We start from the raw sequence: 17,768 nt of genomic DNA on the forward strand, positions 1-17,768 counted from the left end.
GTTCTTATCAGACGTGTCTGCCCTCCCCTGCAGGAGAGGAGCACTTCTGTCGGAGAACTGGAACGTAGAGAGTGTGGGCCATCTCCAAGGGCCTTTTATTCCAGGAAGGTGTGTGTGTGCATGTATCTGCGTCTGGCCCAGGGCTGCCAAGCTTACTCTCCTTTCCCCTGTTTAGACACTGATAGATTCAAAGGTCATGCCGGATGAGGGCGCTGATGTGGGATGAAGGCCAGGAGGGGCTGGTAATTCTCTGATGGATGTTGGGCTTGGAGGAGAGGCTTGGGGTGGGGGGATGACGTGGCCGAAGGCAGCACACCCTGCGTCAACGACCAGCCTCCGGTTTCTCCTCTTAGTATCCTGTTTGCCTTGCTTTGCCCAAGGATGTCTTTTGACCTCTTTCTTCCTTTTCTTGGACCTCTCGTCTTCCCTGCCTTCCTCCACCCCTTCCTCCTCCTTCCTATGATTTTCTTTAGGACGTATAAGACCACACTCGGCCTCCATCCCCTGGAGCCGTGTCTGCTCTCTGCTCTTGTTCCCATCCCCATTCAGTCACAAGGAGTGCTGTACTCAGGAGGAGGCTGGATGGTGAATGAGCGTGTCTTGCTGGGTGGTTTAGGGCAGGGTGGGTTGGATAGTCTCCTCTTCCCTCCTATAGGTGCTATCGAGCCAACGATTTGTGTAGTTCTGTGACCACAGTTGCTGACCAGTCTTATCAGCGAATCACCACCAGATTGCTTATTGGAAACCAGAAACAACAGGAATATAGGATCTAATCCCCTGCCTCATGCCAGGTAAGTCGAGTGTGACTGCTCCCTGGGCCTTCCCCCAACCTCCTCTTCCCATGAAGACCATTTCCCCTATTCAGTGGGGGAATCCTCAGACGTCTCCATTCAGAATCTCTTAGACAATTGCTCTCTTCTTTCTGTTCTCCTCCTCCTGCCTTTTCTGTGAATGGGGTTAGTAACCAGCAAGGGGCTGGGGGGAAGGGTAGCCAGCTGAAGTGACCAGGATGGTAGATATGTGGGAGGTAGCTGGGTAGCATTTCCGGGTATGGTGGTGGCAGAGCAGTTGAGACTTCCATAGTAAGCGAACAGAAACTGTTCTTGGCCCCCTGAAATCCTGCCTGAGAGTTGGGGTTCAATCCCTCGGTTCTTCTGAAGCTGCAGGGACCTTGGGCTTGTTCTTCCCCATCATCTGAGTGGGCATCATGTCTTCCTCTAGACCTTGGGCCTTGACGGGGCTCAGTCTAGGGCTGTAGTCTGGAGTTCAGACCAGGCTGAGCAGTGGGCTTCAGGGCTCTTCCCTTACTTTTGGGGTTTCATTTGAATGGATCATGTTCTTCTAGGCCCTCATTGTCTTTTCCTTACAAAAAAAGAAAGTAAATGCTGGCCCAGTGAGCCACTGCTGGGATCTGTAAACAACATAGAAATGCCTTTTCTCTGCCTCACTTTTTGCTGGTCACAGCACCAGCAGTGGCTATGGAAATTGATGATGACCTGGAGATCTGTCACATACAGACCGTGTAGAAGGCAGATGGTAGGTGCTTGCCCTGTCACCAGGAAGTCTCCCACCAACCCGTTTACTGTAGGGTTCTTGACCAGCAGGGCCAGCTGGAGCTAGCCAATAGCAGGTTTGTCCGGGGTCTAAAGATAAAAGGAATGGTGCTGGGTAATTTTATGAGGCACCCATGGGCTCCCGTCCCTGGTCGCCTCTCTCTGCTTGGTCTTACGGGTGTGCCTCCCTCTCTCTGCACCACTCCTGCCACCAGCCAGGGAAGCTGGCGAATCCCCTCACAGTGCGTCATATTCTCTTCTCCCTCTTGAGATGAATCTCTGGGTTGACCGTGAGCAGCCTGAGACCTTCCCCAAGGGGTCTCTTCCTTCAAAGAGCTTGACAAGTTCACTAGTGTTGAGATGACTGGGTGTGTTGGCTGCTCTGTGCAGCCAGGGAGGTGAGGAGGATGAGCCAGGCCCTCATGATGTGTAGACTAGAGTCTGGCCAGCTCTCGCTGTAGGGCTGGGGCCAGACGTAGCTGCTGGCCCTGCTTGGGAGCCTCCGCTTTCACATGCGCAGTGCGTCCCCAGGCCTGGCTCTGGGTGACCTCTGCCCTATTCACAGCCTTGCCCTTGCTTGATTGGGAAAACTAGGGTGGGGAGTGAAGGGGAAGTTGGTTCTCCTCATGGTCACACAGTCGTCTTGGTGAATTTGGGTCGGTGCTTCCTGACTGATTTTCCTATTTCTGTCTTTGATCTAATGCTTTGCCTCCTGCTTACCAGCCTGGCTTCTGCTCCCATGATGGGGGGCATTGCGTGTTGCCAGTCATGTAAGCAGGACATTTGGCACCCCTTGAGAGAGAGACACTTTTTCCTTGACCTTTGAGTCCCTGAGGTCTGAGAGCTAGGGGACAGGGGCCCCTGCATCCGGGATCCAGCAGAGGTTAACAGAGCCGATGGCACTGGAGCCTAGGTGGCGTGGCTTGGCTGGGAGTTGTGCGGGCGGGACCCTGCCAAGGCCCCTGATTGGTCAGCACCTTCTCCATTCCATAGTCCTGTTAGGGCTGTGAATTGTTTAATGCATATGTTGGCTCTGTCCCCTGGCTTGAGTGCCCCTGAAGCTGCAGCCACAACTTTAGAGGGGAACTGTACCTCACGCCGGTCACTTTTTGGATGTGTGGCCTCCTCTGAGATATGTAAGAGATGCCACCCTTCCCCCCGCCGGCCGTCTGTGGGAGGCACTCGTTGTGCTTTGCTTTTCTGGGACTTGCAGTGGCTGTGAGGAAAGCATAGCCGGGGTTTGGCTCCCTGCTGGCTCCTTCCACGGGAGCTGTTCATGGGCTGATCGAGCCAGAGAACACCCCCAGGGCCTCATGGTCTGTGCAGAACCTGTGCTGCAGTGTGAAGCTTGTGTGGGGTGGGTGGAGCGTCAGTACGGGGATGGAGAGAGCCTTATGGCGAGGTGGCTGTGCCTGGTTGTATCACAGGAACAGGGCCAGGAAGATGTGGGAGGACAAGTCCAGTACTCACCCTGGGGTGCCTCCCATGGCCCAGGGCAGATGTGTGTTCCCCGTGAAGGATTCCCATCTTGAACGCCTGGCACTATAGGCAGTGTGGTGCCAGGTCAGGTCTGTAATGAGGGATGAAGGTATGAGATGCATCCGAGTTCTCAGTTCCCGCATGCCATCCAGGGAAGGGAAATTGACCTTCATTAAGGGCCCTTTGCTTATCTGATTTCATTCTCAGAACAACCATGTGATGTAGGCATTATTTCCCTTTGGGAACTGTGATTAAGTGACTTAACCAAGCTCACACATTTGCTAAGTGGGGTTGTTGAGATTTAAACCCAGCACTTCTGATTCCATAGCCTGTAGTTTTTTCCTCACCTCCTTGTTCTGAAGTCAGGTATTTTTGTGAGCTACGACCCTCAGAGAACTAATGTGAACCAGCATGAAAGGCAGACACCCCAGGACCCTCCCCAGGGATCGCTATGTGTGTTGGGGAGGCCAGGCAGAGGCAGACGCTCTTTGGTACCCACGGACTAGCAGGACTGAGCAAGGCAAATATGTATGGAGCTTCTCTAGTACTAGGTGCTGGATTGCAGAACTCAACCAAACCAAGTTCCCGTTCTTGAGGAGCACATATTCTAGTTTGGGAAGAAGTCAATAGTAAAGAAATTTAAAAGTATATACAGTTTACAAAAATGTACACAGTAGGCAGATATGGAGATTGTGTGGGGATGAAGGAAAAGGACAACACTCACTAAGGGTGTCCAGATGATGGTCAAGAGGGGATGGAGAGATGGAAGGACCTCAGCTTCCTGGGAAGCCATGCTGGTTGCACTTTCCTCCAGAGGTCGAGATTGATAGAGACACTAACCCCTTTTTCTCCTTAGCTTACAGGAGATGTAGTGAGTCGGGAGTCCAGGTGGGAGTAGATGTCACCAGTGAACGAGGTTTTTCCTTTTGCCACGACTGTCCCTGGCTTTCTTCTCCCATCCTCTCTGGGTGCCAGCTGGCTTCAGTGTCTCAGCCTGGTCATCGTGCCTCTCTTGTCCATGCAGCACAGGGAACATTTGGGTCAGGTCTTTGCCGAGTCACTGGTCAAATATGTGCCTGCAGGAGGCACATCCCTTCTGCCAGGACGCGTGGTTCCTGGAGCTGACAATCGTGACAGGCAAGGAAACGGGCACAGGGTGGGGAGAAGTCGCCTTGTGTTAGATTACCCAGGTTTGCTTTGTGCCTTGAGAGGCTGAGGCGGGTTGTTGGTGCTGGAGGCCTGGAGGGCGTGTGTGCAGTGTGTGCAGCTCCGGTGCCCAGGCCTTGGTTACCTGGGAGAAACAGCAGCGGGGCCCATGGTGAGTCAAGCTCTGAGCTTTCTCTCCTTGGCCCACCTTTGGTGCCTGGCCCACCCAGACCATGGAAGCTGCTATCTGCTGCCAGGGATCTGAAGTTGCCAGGGATGAGGTAGAGTGGTGGGGATCTTGGGAAGGAGGCAGGCCAGGGGAAGTGGGTTATACTGCTGTGGTGTAGAGGAGTTATCAGACCTACATTCTGGTCCTGGCTTTGTTGACAGAACTCATTCACTTTACCCCAGTGAGCCTCAGTTTCCTTTCATGTGAAATCAGGGTGTTAAAGCGAAATCTTTTTGGAGATTCCAACTCCTTTAACACAGGTCCTTTCCTGGATGCTCACGAAGGTGTTGCTTAGTCAGAAACTCGGGACCAGGAAATCAAGACCTGAGTCACCATGAAAGGAAGAAGGGGAGGGATCTTGAAGACCTGATAGCAGTCAAAGCCCCCATTACAGAGAGGAGCTGCTGGCGTGAATTAGGGTGGGTAGATGGAGATAGGGTTTGAAGGACTTTCCCAGAAGGAGGAGGGAAGGGCTAGAGATGAAGCCCCAGCGAAGGTGGTTGATGCCCCCCCCCCCCAAGTGATAGAGGAATTGTCCCTTCTGCTCCTAGAGGCTTGTGGGAGACAGGTATGTGGGAGCTGCTGGCGGGGCTTGCTGCTGAGCGGGACTGGCTTGAGAGACCCTTCTGTAGGGAAGATGCTGGGTCCTATCTGTCTCTAAGTCCTGGGTAGGGTGGGACCGTGGACTGGGGGAGGGCATCTGTTCCAGGTTCTGCCCCCATGTCAAGAGATTTTCCTTAGTGTTCAGCCTTCTTTTCTCATGTGGTTGTTTATGGCCCTCTATTAAAAACTAAATTCAAAGGAAAAGGTAATAACAAAAATAAAAAACAGATCTCAGAACTGCCAGTTTCTTTTTGGTTTTTAAATCTTGAATCATTCTTATAAAAAGCTAAAATAAAACACATGAAGGAAGGCCCAGGGCCCCAGGCACAGCAGACCGCCACCGGGAGTAGTTAGAACTCTGGCCTAGCTTCTGCACGGCAGCCTCAGTCCCAGACGTCCACCACGTCTCCAAGGCGCTGTGGGTAAGAACCCCTGGAGCTGAGGGGCATGTTGTGCAATCTGCTGAACAGGATGCAGAATTGTAAAAATAGCTGCATTTCTCCAAGACGCTGTCTGCTTGCCACTTCATAAGACATTTACCTGGAAGTCACAATTACCGGGAGCCCATCCCTCCCTCAGTATGGTACAGTGACAGGGATTGGGCTAGGACTCAGGCTGGAGGGGAGGGAGTTGATTAGTAACCATCATATCACTCACACATGGTTCTTTTCACATTTGCTGGCTCACTTGGTCCTCACGCAACCCTGTTCAAGTAGGTGGCACTAGCCTGTCATTGATGAAACAGCCAGGCAGAGTCCTGTCAAGACCTGACTGCCCGTACCTACTTACTTTGAGTCTCCCACCTAGCTCCCCTGACTCCAGCTGTCATTTCCCTGGGACCTGATCAGTGGGTTGGCGACCGGCACGGAGGAGTGGAGTCTCAGACAGTGTACTTGATCCCTTAGGGCCTTCACTTCTCCATACGTGTGAGAGCAGAAAGAAATCTCAGTGTCCAAATCCTCCTGTTCTCTGATTTTTTAACTTCTTGGAGGTCTTGGGAGAGCTGGCTTGCACTTTTTACTTGGGAAGTTAACCACTTACCCTGTGTGCCTGGAGAGGTTTCTGACATGTGGAAACTTCTGGAATATGTGGTGCTTGAAACCATTCTGATACCTTTGTAGGGCACTTTATGCGTGCGCATACAGACCTGTTTCAGCTGCTATAGCTCACTTAGAGATGAGGCCTCACTGTGGGATCTTTGTGGTTTTTCCAACAGCTTTGTGAGGGATGCCCAGAGCTTTGCCCAGCATGCATGTTTTGTGTATGTTACCTGTTTGCTGGCTAATGTACAGCCCCTGCTGGAAGCACTGGCTAAATGTACAACAGAAAGTCAGACTAGACACATCAGCTTCAGCTCTGAATGTCTCTTGGTTGACTTGAGAAGGTAGACCTTACCCATGCAGAAGAGGGCAGACAAGAGAAGTCCTCAGTATCAGGTCTCCTTGTGTGCTGAGCATAGCCTCCCCCAACCTCCACCTCACCCCCCATTCCACTAAAGGGTGCTGAGGCAGAGTAATTGGACTGTATGACTTCTTGGCCATTTAACCCTCTGAATGACCTTCATTTGAATAGCTCCAGAACTTGTATAAAAGAGTAAACAAGGGCTTATCCTTATTTGCAATGAATTTGGTCAAAATGGTTTAGGTCTTTTCTGGTGGTGTTCCCTTAGAACGATTGAGATTGGACAGGGGTAACATAAGTGTGTCTGGTGACAGCTGTCCATTTGCATTCCTTGAATGCAGCCCTGGCTTGCAGAGAAGCCCTGTGGTGAAGAAAACATAGGGGAGCTGTTTTGGTGGTAGAAGTCTTCAGTAGCCTGGAGTGTGAAGATTTGTGTGTTGGACCTGGTTCTTTCTATTCACCTGGAAGACAGAAAGAAAGATGGGCCAAACCTGCAGCAGGGAAGGTGATCAGAGAGAGCCATGTGTCACCCTTGCTTGGCCTCCCAAGGGAAGAAGAAGCCTATCTGAGGCGAGGAGACTGGATGTCTTTGATAGGGTTCATCTAGTCTTTGGATCCATCTCTGAAACAACATAAGGTTCAGGTACTCAGATCCAGAGCTGGTTCCTTGGCCCCACCCTCCCTCTTTCCCTTCTACCTTCGAGGGTGTGGGGACAGCATGGGCATAGAACCTGGAACTCTCACCCATTTCCCTTAGCAGAGAGAACTTCTGGCATTAACCCTGTAGGAACTGATGTTTGCATATAAATAATGGAAAAAGGCTCGCTGCCTCCCTTCCCTTCCAGGAAAGAGCCCTGAGCTGTTCTAATTCTGTGTTTGTTCCATCATCACTGCCCACCCCTGCAGAGTCCTAGCCCTTAGGGGCCTTGAATGGGCATTGTGGGGGTTGAGAACAGGGCAGAGCCAGACATGGTTTGCTAGCAAGAAGGTAGAAGATGGGAGAGGAATACCTTAGGGCCAGCCACAGCGCTGGAGCCACAGGCATTGCCTTTGATGCTAAAGGCTTGCATACTACTTAGCCGTAACCCAAAGTCTGAAATAAATCCTTGATGCCTCAGTGAGAGTTGTATTTAAATATGGAAAATCCTTTTGTGTTTTTGCCAGGTACGGATTTAGCATCAAAAGGCCTGACAGGAGTCAGGCATGGTGGTGCACACCTATAATTCCAGCAGTTTGGGAGGCTGAGGCAAAAGGATTGCAAATTTGAGACCAGTCTCAGTAACTTAGCAAGACCCTGTCTCAAAATACAAAATATAAAATTAATTAAAAATTTTGTTAAAAAAAAAAAAAAAGGCCTAATGGACTGGGGAAAGTTAGGGGGCTCCTGTCTGTCTGTAAAATAATACTTGTTTCATATTGATCTTTTGCTTTCTGTCGTTCTTATTCCCTACTCTCTCTTATCCCTTAGGCATACATGAATACAATCATCCCTAAGTTTCTATGAGGGACTGGATACCAAAATCTGCAGATGCTCAAATCCCTGCTGTAAAATGGCATAGTGTTTGTATTTAACTTATGCACATGGTCTCTAAATTACTTATAATGCCTAATACAATGTCAGTGCTGTGTAAATAGTTGTTGTATTGCTCAGGGAATAATGATAAGGGAAAACCTGTATATGGTAAAAATGTAGTTTATATATACATATATGTATAAAATTATATATACATATGCATATATGTTTTTTTAATCTATGTTGGAATCTAGGGATGTGGAACCTGCAGATACAGAGGGCCATCTGTGTTTGTCTGTGCAATTATGTTATTGCACAGTTTGCCCAGTGTCTCTGGTATCAGTGAATGTGTGACTTTGATTTCACATGTAAATCAACCACGAGCTCACTGCAGAAAAACCAACTCAGGGTTGGGGGAAGGGCAGCTGCCTACAGACCTCCTTCCCAGAGTCCTGGTGTGGGTCACCCAGGTGCCTGAGAAGATGAGATGAAGGGTGTCCTTGCTAGGACCAGCTGGGCCCCACAGCCCAGAATACTCCCCCAAACCTTATTCGCTGTTATTTTTTTCAGCTTGAATCCTGAGTAGTGGCCTTGGAAGTCTCAGACCACATGTCACCCTGTGAGGTAAAAAGAGCCAAAGAGGACTTAACAGAGAGCAAGGGGACACTGCTCCTGGCCACTGGCCACTCTCCAAGACAGGTGAACTCTGTGTTCAAAAAGGGATTCATTTAATCATTTGGCTCCTAATAGAAGTTATTTGTATTTTCTCTCCTTCTCTCTTTTCCCTCCTCTCTCCTTCCCCCCACCACCAGCCTCCAAAGAATTTAATCTGCTGGACAACAAACAATACTGTTATAAAACTTGGAAAACAAGAGGGCGAGGCCTCCCTGACAAGGAGAAGGGCATGCCGGGTAACGGCCCGAGGGAGCGTGCCAGGCCCGAGATGGAGCCGGGCGAGAGCCCAGTTGGCCGGGTACCTGGGCGCCTGCCCCTGCCCAGCCCACTCACTCCGCCACCCCCAGTCCAGAGGGGAAGAAACCAAAGTGCAAAGGGGACCAAGACATGCTTGAAAAAGGGAAGTCCTGTGTGTTCCCCTCTCTGCGATCTGATGGGAATGCACTAGACTGTGAAACTTCCTCCTCCACTCAGCTCCCCTCCCTCCCTCCCTCTCTCCCTGCTTTCCCCTCCTGTCTCCTCCTCTCCCCTCCTCCTCCTCCTCCTCCTCCTGCCTCCTGCTACCCACTGTTCTTGAGACTGGCAGGCAGAGGTCCTGATAACAGAATGAGGCTGGAGTAGCAATGTAGGTGCAGCTACAGCTGGGCCAGCCGAAGGGGAAGCGGGAGAGAGAACAGACTTGCAGATGGCTTTGGACTCGGACCTATCTCTGTCTGGCCCAGCCTCCCTCCCTCAGCTAGGAAAGTGGAACCACCTCACGTCACAGGGTGTGCCCAGTCCATGTGCTCCGCCAGGTGTGTGCCCAGGTACTGGGTAGAACTGCCTTGCAGAGGTTAGTGGATGCGCCCTGGCTTCCTGGTGCCTGCTTCAGGCTGTGCTCCAGGGAGGGTGTCTGACTTGGTGAAATGCTCAGTGTTATGAGGTGCTCTGTCCCCCCAGGGAGGAGCATAGGCTGCTGGAGGAGCTCCTGGGACCCACTGAGCAGGCATGAGGTCCTGTGAGCGTGGCACCTGGTAGGATATTGTGTCTTTACTTCTTGGCAACTGAAGGGGGGGTGACCAGGTCTTCCTGGGGGAGGTTGGGGAATCTGCACTCTGGGGCATCACTGCACTGACCTCCAAGGGTAGACCTCACCTGAGGCTGAAGTTATGCTTCTGAGTCCATTCTCGCAGAGCCAAGTAGATGATTGGGGAGTGACAAGGGAGTGGCGTTGGTGGTTTTCCTTTGGACCACATTGGTTTGGGCTGGTGAACTGTGCGGTGGTCATTGTGTGTGTGTAATAGACCATAGGCATGCTCTCTTTTCCTCTTGGAAAGCACTGGCTTCCTTGAAAGCAGTTCAGGACTGTGACCGTCCTCCCATCTGCCAGGGAACCCAGAACTTTGCGTTCCAGCCTTCACTCCATCCTTCCTCCTCCCCTCTCTCCCCACTTTCTCCAGCTACCCCCATTTCCCCCAGGGGCAGGACAGGTGGAAAGCATCCTCTCCATCCAACCATCCTGACCCAGGGCCCCTACACCCTGTACAGGGTCTGGGAGCTTTTGAGACCCAGGGTTCGATCGGTAACGTTGGGGAAGGGACAGAAAAACTGACTTGCAACGAGTGCAACTGCCTAGAAACGTAGGCTTCCGTGCCCGTGATCCCAGGGAAGCCAGAAGAGCTGATGCTGGGCCCACAGGGGCTTTGGAAGGCTGTGACTTCTCACCCTGTTACCTGAGTCAGTCCTCGAGGGGCCCGCCGGGTCTCAAGGATGCTGTTCCCACTTTGGGATTCAGGGCCTAGGATGCAGAGTGGTGCCTGATGCTGACCATTCTTCTGGGGGCTTCAGGCCAGCTAGCCGTGTTCCTCCACCCATGGTCTCTCAACACGTATCTTTCATTTTATCACCCTTTCCTCTGATTCATTAACCGCAGCTAGTTGGCAGCAGGCCCTACCCTGACAGCTAAAGACAAAATGTCCAGGACACTGGGTCTGGGCCGGAGTTGAGACTGACAGGAAGCTGGGCAGCCCTTTCAGTCCGCACAACAATGGTCTGGGACTGTCTTGAGAGCAGGACGTTCCTCTTTTTTCAAAAAGGCCTTCTAGTCTCCCTTTCTCCAAGTTGAGTTCTTCCTCACTGCTTGGAACCTTGAAACCAGCATTCCCAGAGGCCAGAAGATGGACGCTTGGGGCTCGGCTTCCGGCACCCTCCCCCACTCTGGCTGGAACTTGCATCAGTCACGTAAGTAGCTGTGACTCAGCACCCAGCGCTGGGTCAGGAGGGAGAAGCTGCTGCCTTGGCAGGAACCTTCCCACGTTCTGCATTTGAACACATTGTGGTAGCCCAGGGCGGGTGAGCAGGAGAGGCTCCCGGTGAACACCACTGGGTTCAGCCGGTTCATGTGTGCATTTTACAGTCAGGGGTTCCATCTCCTTCCCATTTTCCTCCCATGGTATTTTTTGGGTACCATGCTGGGCTCAAAATAGGATCTTCAGGACTTTAAAACACAGCATCATTTAGAGAATGAAGTAGTAGTTGTCTTTTGCGATCTCTTGACTGTTCTTAGCCAGTGGGCCGTGAAGTGTGTTTAACGCTCAGCTCTGTTTGGTTTGGCCTGCACGGGTTTTTTTTTAATGTATCTGATTTTGTATGCCTCTAGACAGAACGTGGCCTCTCCAGGCCACTACCTCTGCTGCACACTGTCGCTGCCTCTGTCTCTCCATGTCCTGCCCAGGCTGTCAGCATTTGCACATGTGATGACCAGTCTTCCCAGGCTGCCTCTGGACAGATGGAGACACTGAGGCCCATTCAGGGGAAGTGGCAGGTCTCTGTTCTCAGAGTTTGTGCCAAGCAGGCAGTTCTCCTTCACTGGGTGCTGACCTTTCTTCCGCCCTCGGGTCCCTTCCCCGGGCAAAAGAATGTCCTGGAAGGTAGAAAAGCCTCTAGATAGAATGTGAACATGAAAAGTCTGGCTGGAGCCAGGCTTCCCAGACCGCTTCCCTGCAGTGTCACCTCTAGGGCTGCACATCTACTCTGTGGGTGAGTGGTCTTCCTCCCTAGGTAGCTTCACTAAGCCCTTCAACATAGCCAGTTTGCTTGGGCCCCTTAGGCCTAGGCAGGAGAATCCCATCACTCTCCTTGGACGGCAGAGCCCCCAGGAGGCTGAGGGTTTCACAGACTGCCTTCTTCCGGATCTAGGTGGCCCTCAGGCTCACTGCCAGGAAGAGGAAGCCCCTGCCAGCCCTTATCAAATCACCCTGCTACTCCCAGCTAGCACAGAGCCACCAGCTTGTTTCAGAGAAGAATCTTTGCTCAGCTGACTTTTAGAAGAGAGCTCTGCTTCCACTGAGAGGTTTACGACCCGAATGACCCTGGGATTGAAAGGGCAAAAGATTTGGGTACTAAGATTACTTTTTTTTTTCCTCCTCTTCTTTGAGAGTGTTTAAAGCAATGCCTCGTTAATAGTTTCTTATCTTCTTTCTGAGAATTGAGAGTTAGGTTTTAGAATCCAGAAGTGGGGATGGTAGACCCTGGCTCTTGTCTTCTGTTTCCCTAGGTGCTAGGTAGACTGGGTGACACTTCACTTCCAGGAGAGCAGTGGAGACATTACTTCAGTGTCACCCTGACAACCAAAGGAGAAGGGCACATTCTGAAGGAGAGAATGACTTGGCCCTCCAGTAGGTGGGACTAGACTTGGGGGAGGTGTGGGAAGGCGCCAGGATGGAGAGGGTGACTGGAGCTAAGGGAGAGTGGATGGAGGGATTCCAGAAGGGTCAGCAGAGTCAGGGCCTGTGGTAGAAGGCAGGTGCTTTCAGGATCTCTGCAGGACACCTGTGCATGGGCGTGTAGGAGGGGGGGTTTGTCAGGTCTCATAACTGAAAGTGCTAAGGAGGAGTTCAACTAAAGTAAAAAGCCGAAAAACCGAGAATTATCGTATGTAAATCTCAACCATCCCCCTCATTTTACAGGATTTGGATCTTTGGTAATAAATGTCATGACATTTCTGACCTTAAAACCCTCGCTGTCACCGTCCACCCAACCCCAGTGTTGGTTGCAGATGTCAACCCCAGATCAGCCCCTCAGCTCCTCCCCCACCTGCAGCTGAGGCCCTTGGAAGCCTGGTGGTAGATGGCGGAGTCTACTATTGGTATCCGAATTACTAGAGTGGGTTCCTTGCCAACAGCTTCCACACTGCTGGGGGAGCCGTGCTGGGGGAGGACCTCAAAGTCTCCAGAGAGAGCAACAGTTACCCCAAACTACCTGACCTCTTGCAGAATCAAAATCATGCCCCCATCTCCACCCAAGTATAATGTGTTCTGTAGTCAGTATCATCCCACTTCCCTGCAAAAATATGGCCTCCCTATTTTCTCCCTCCCCCCAAATTGCTCAGAGTTAAGTTCAGGAACAAAACAAGATGATAGTCAAGCTATGGAGCAAGCAGCAGTGGACAGAGAGGTGGGAACATGGACTTGGGAGTTAGACCTGGATTTGCATTTACGGATCATGTGACTTCAAACAAGTTATTTATCCTCATTAAGGATCAATTTCTTTGCCCGCAAAAACTGGAACAATATCTGCGTCATTGAGACTGTTGTGACAACTAAATGGCACTACTCTTGATGTTCAAATTTTATTTCCTGCTTTTCCTTGTAGCAACACAACCATTGTTGCCAAGGACATGAAAAAGATAAGTCTATGTTTAGAGTCCTAAAGAATTGGTGGGGAACCTAAAACACAGCTTCTGTCTCTTCTTTCTCTGGGTTATGGTATCCGAGGAAACACCCCTATTTTCTTAGCTTCAAATGGCGCCCCCCCCCCAAAAAAAAAAAAAAAAAAAAGATGATGCAGAAGAGGAAATCTAATTTGGAACATAGTTTAGAAATTTATTGTCAGACAAATTTTGAAAACAAAGCTCAGTTTCAATTATGTGAATTCAATATAATGATAGTCATAACCAGAGGTTAAATCCAGTAGTCAGTTAAAGGTGTCAGATTTGAAGCTCTTGATACTGACATGCAGGGTGGGAAGGAGGAGTCCATGCTCTGTCTGAATGAAGCATTGCCTTGGGAAGGTGGAACTCACCTCAGTGTAGTGTCCAGTGCCTCAGAAGCAGGTAGACTGCTTGTGTCCTGATGGAGGGGGAGGAACAATGTATCCAGAAACACTTGAGTGCTGGGAAATATATAAAAGCAAGGGTGGTATGACTGTAAAATTAATGTATTTTAAAATTAAATACTTTGGATTTGGCTATTTTATTTCATCATGTATAATAATTTACAGTGACTGGTTGTGAAACTAAACAGAGTTAATGAGTTTTGTATCGCTCTCATCTGTTTGAGGCATGCGCCATGACTTTCTGTTGCTTTGAGCAGTACCTTTTACTTCTCAGTGTTTCTAGTGGATCATTCTGTCATGTCACAAGTAGAAGACATTTCTTCTCAGGGCAGAGGCCTGGTCTTCGGATGGCATCTTCCTGCCTTCTTCAGTGAGATCCTCTTCTTCTGGAAGCTGGTTTCACATGGTGGCTTAGATTTTTCCATCTTTGTATCTAGCACCATTTGAAATCAGTGTTTTAGGAGTAAGAATTGCAGCTTGGCAAAGGATGGACTGGAGAGGAGCTGCTGCCCAAAGGACTGACTCCTTTCGCTGCTTGAGCCTGTTCGAGAAGTCAAGGGAAGACTTGGAAAGCAAAATTCACTCTTGAAGATGGTGGGTGTGGGTGGGGCGACGGCAGGGCGGGGAGGGGAGGTGTGTTTAAAGTAAACGCAGTGGCTTGAGCAGGGCACAGCTGACTGCTAGCACTTGTCTCCAGCATTAATACATTGGTAGGGGCTGTATGCACAGTGATTGTGCTGTTCAGCTGGTGATGATGTGTTGGGTGTTGACTGTAATAGGGAGGGGCAGAGGGCTGTACACCTGGAGGACTGTCACCTCAGCACTGTCCACTTGCTCCTGGAGGATGCCCTGGAGTATTCAGCTGGAATCAGATTTGCCACCTGCAGAGGTGCAGACCCGAGGAGCACTACCGGCCCATCTCTTACACAGGCTGACCGATTTCTCCTGGTGTTCAGAGTCTGTTTTTGTCTAGCACCATTTGAAATCGGTTATGATGTAGGGGGAAAAGCAGCAGCCTCACAGCCTCATGCCAAGTCTGGTCAGCAGCAGCCTGTGGTTTCCTGGAAGATGGATGGGCAGAGAGTGGGGAAGGAAGATCACACTTTCTGTGCTAACTTCTTTAGCTGCATTCATGATATGTTATTGCAGAGGTAAGAGATAATTTAATGGATTTTTAAAAACAAATCACTGTAATTTATCTGATGTCCTCAGTTGCATTTTCTGAAATGTAATACGGCCGTGAACTTGTGTAAATTGGTTGCTGTTGAATTATCTTTCTGTTAAGAAGTGTGTTCATGCATCCTGACTTTAATAAATAATTTCATATATTCAATTTATCATGTCTGTTTTTCATCTATTATTTTCCATTCATAATTTTATGATAAGTGGGTCTTGAAAAATTAATTTGCTGTTCAGATCCTGCCTACCTCAGAAGGAATTTGAAGTAGGTTACAGCAGACAGACATTAAAAAATGAAGCTCATTAAGACAAGAATGAGATTATTCTATGAGCCAAGAAGTAAAATGAGAGAAAAGATGAGGAAAGAGAAGAAATGCTGAAGATCTAGGCCGAGGGATATTACTTACTGAATGGGAAAACTGTCCTCAGTTCCAAGTGAGCTGCAGACCCAGCCCTGTGCCCTTCAGTGTTCCCTGCAGGAAACTTACTTAACTGAGCATATTGTCACATGGTCCTTAAAGGGGAGCAGCACTGATTTCAGTTGCATTATAACAGATGGAGTTCTACTTTTGGCTGTTAATTTATATCAACCCTTGAAGACAGGGTGAGCCAGTTTTATAAAGTTATTCAGAGATTAGCCAGATTTGACTTCATAGGGGATCAAGCTTGAAGCATCTTCAGGAAGGCAGGCAGTGGCCCCTTGGTTGGGTTTTTTCCACAAGAGATGTGTGACTGACTTTGAACTCCCTGAAGTACAATTATTTCAGATCATTGGTTCTCAATAAATGGTGACAAATCAGCCACCTAGGAAGCCTCTTCTAAGCCCACATCCCACCCGTCTTCCCCAGATGGCTGCCCTGCCCAGGTGGAAGGCGGATGAAGCTTTGGCTGGGAAGACTTCCCAATGAATGTGATGTATCCTACAGCTGCAGAGCTATTTCAGGCTGTTGATGGAAGACTCCATCTTCTAATCCCCAGGGTGTAGTGGTGGGAAGAGTTAAGACCCTAAATTGTGTTTCTTCATTTTCCCACTGAAGTAGGCTGCAGGAGTGCCGGCAAGTATGGTGTCTTTGGGTCTGTCGTAGTAATGACACATTAGAACATTTTTCATTCATTTACCATGTCCCAAGCTCCAAGTTTATTTGTTTTGCAAATATAAGTAAAACATGATTCTGCCCCCAGGTGGCCCTGATTCTAGTCCTTAAATGAGTAAATGCTGGAAGATTGAGTTTAGCATCAAAGCACAAAAACAATGAGATTCCTTTTCTATAAGTTTATAGTGTTCCCATTGAAGGCCTAATTTTAAACAGTGATGCATTGGTAGGTCATGAGAAGCAAAATAACTGGGGCACCTCTCAAGTAGGATTGTTTTATCTGGATGCTTATAGTCCTTTGCCTAAAATTGCCATTCTAAGGTGACTTTTCATAATAAATTAGTAATTAATGTAGAATGTTCCTCCTGGTGACACCAGCTTGAATCAGGTTTATGAGGCCATGTTACCAACCTCCGTAAGAAAAAAACATTACCTAAATTTTACCAGTTTTTTTGTTGTTGTTTTTTGTTTTTAGCTATACATTTATAAGTGAAGAGGAAGCATTTTACTGACTGTAAAACCGGCTTGTGCAAGTTGTACTGGCAGATCTGTGGAAGTCACCACTGATGAATTCCTAGGAGTGAGTCACCTTAAGTGTATAGACCTTGGTAATTTATTGTGTACATTGAACCCAGGTCTTCATTTTGGAAACTGGCACATGGTCTGAGGACTACCTAGCAGACCAGTGTGTCCATACTGATGGGGGAGCCTGAGAGTTTTTCTTGAATGCAAGAAAGGTTAAATCTGGGGCTTAATCTAATCCCTAATAGTGTACCCTGCTTGCTTCCTATTTGGGTCACCCAAGAGCCTTCCAATGGGTCATCCTACAGACCCTGGTTTAGGTGGTCCAGGAATGGGGCATCAATATCACTTTATATGTTTTAGTTTCTTCAGGTGATTCTGATGTGTGGCCAGAGTTGAGGGCCTATCCCCTGTGGCTTTGAATCTGAAAGGCTTTGGTCCACAAAGTGATCTGAGGACCACTGGCATTGGTTACCTGTGGCAACAAGTTGCCACAGACATGGTGTCTTAGTACACGTTTATTAATAATTCTGGAGGTTACAAGTCTAAAGTCGTTTCACGAACTGGAACTGAGGCATTTACGGGACCGCCAACCTTTCACAAGTACAAGGAGAGAACAGCGTTTCTTGCCTTTTCCAGCATCTAGAGCTGCATCCTTTGGCTTTCATCCCTTTATCTTCAATGGTCATGTTATCTGCTACCCTATTCCAATCTCTGCCTGTCTCTTCTAAGGATCCTTGTGATTACATTCAGAGTCTCAACAAGATAATCTCCCTATTTCAAGATCCTTAATATCTGCACAGATCCTTTTGCCAAGAGTAACTTTCATGGGCTCCAGGTATTAGGATGTAGATATCTTCGAAGACTGTAACAGCTCACTACAAATAGCAAGGCCTGGGAACTCCTTAGAAATGCAGAATGCAGGCCACATCTGAGAACCCCTGAATCAGTATTTGTTTTTTTTTTTTTTTCTTTTCTTTTTTTTTTTTTTTTTTTTTTTTTTTTTAAGAAACATGGTGCTGTGAGATCCTACCCAAGGAATTCTTCAATAATTGAGACCCACCTCACATACAAATTTTAAGGAGGCAGATAATCAGATGACAGATTTCCCAGATACCATGCATCCTTGCTCATCTAACCATTAGTAGTCCTCTGGATTCTCAGTGAAGCCCTAAGCCCTAAGCACAGAATGCCAGGGTGCTGCTTTGTCCAGTATTTGGTACGGGGTTGCCATAGCAACATACAATAATTCACTTTTTCAAAAGATACATAAGGGAGGT

The 17,768-nt window shown here is 48.9% G+C and overlaps 1 protein-coding gene across 1 annotated transcript in view; it reads left to right on the forward strand.

The window, feature by feature from the left end:
• Nucleotides 1–17,457, forward strand: part of LOC306641971 (uncharacterized protein) — a gene marked incomplete at its 5' end in the record, with an annotated part of 68,818 nt that extends 51,361 nt beyond the window's left edge. Inside the window, 2 exons of the mRNA XM_079107293.1 lie at nt 656–8,623; nt 10,675–17,457. Coding sequence (XP_078963419.1) covers nt 656–682 — 27 coding nt within the window. The 3' untranslated portion in view covers nt 683–8,623; nt 10,675–17,457. The remainder of the gene's footprint in view (nt 1–655; nt 8,624–10,674) is intronic.
• Nucleotides 17,458–17,768: the final 311 nt, after the last annotated feature.

Source organism: Sciurus vulgaris (assembly GCF_902686455.1).
Source record: "Sciurus vulgaris genome assembly, chromosome: 12".
NCBI lineage: Eukaryota > Metazoa > Chordata > Mammalia > Rodentia > Sciuridae > Sciurus > Sciurus vulgaris.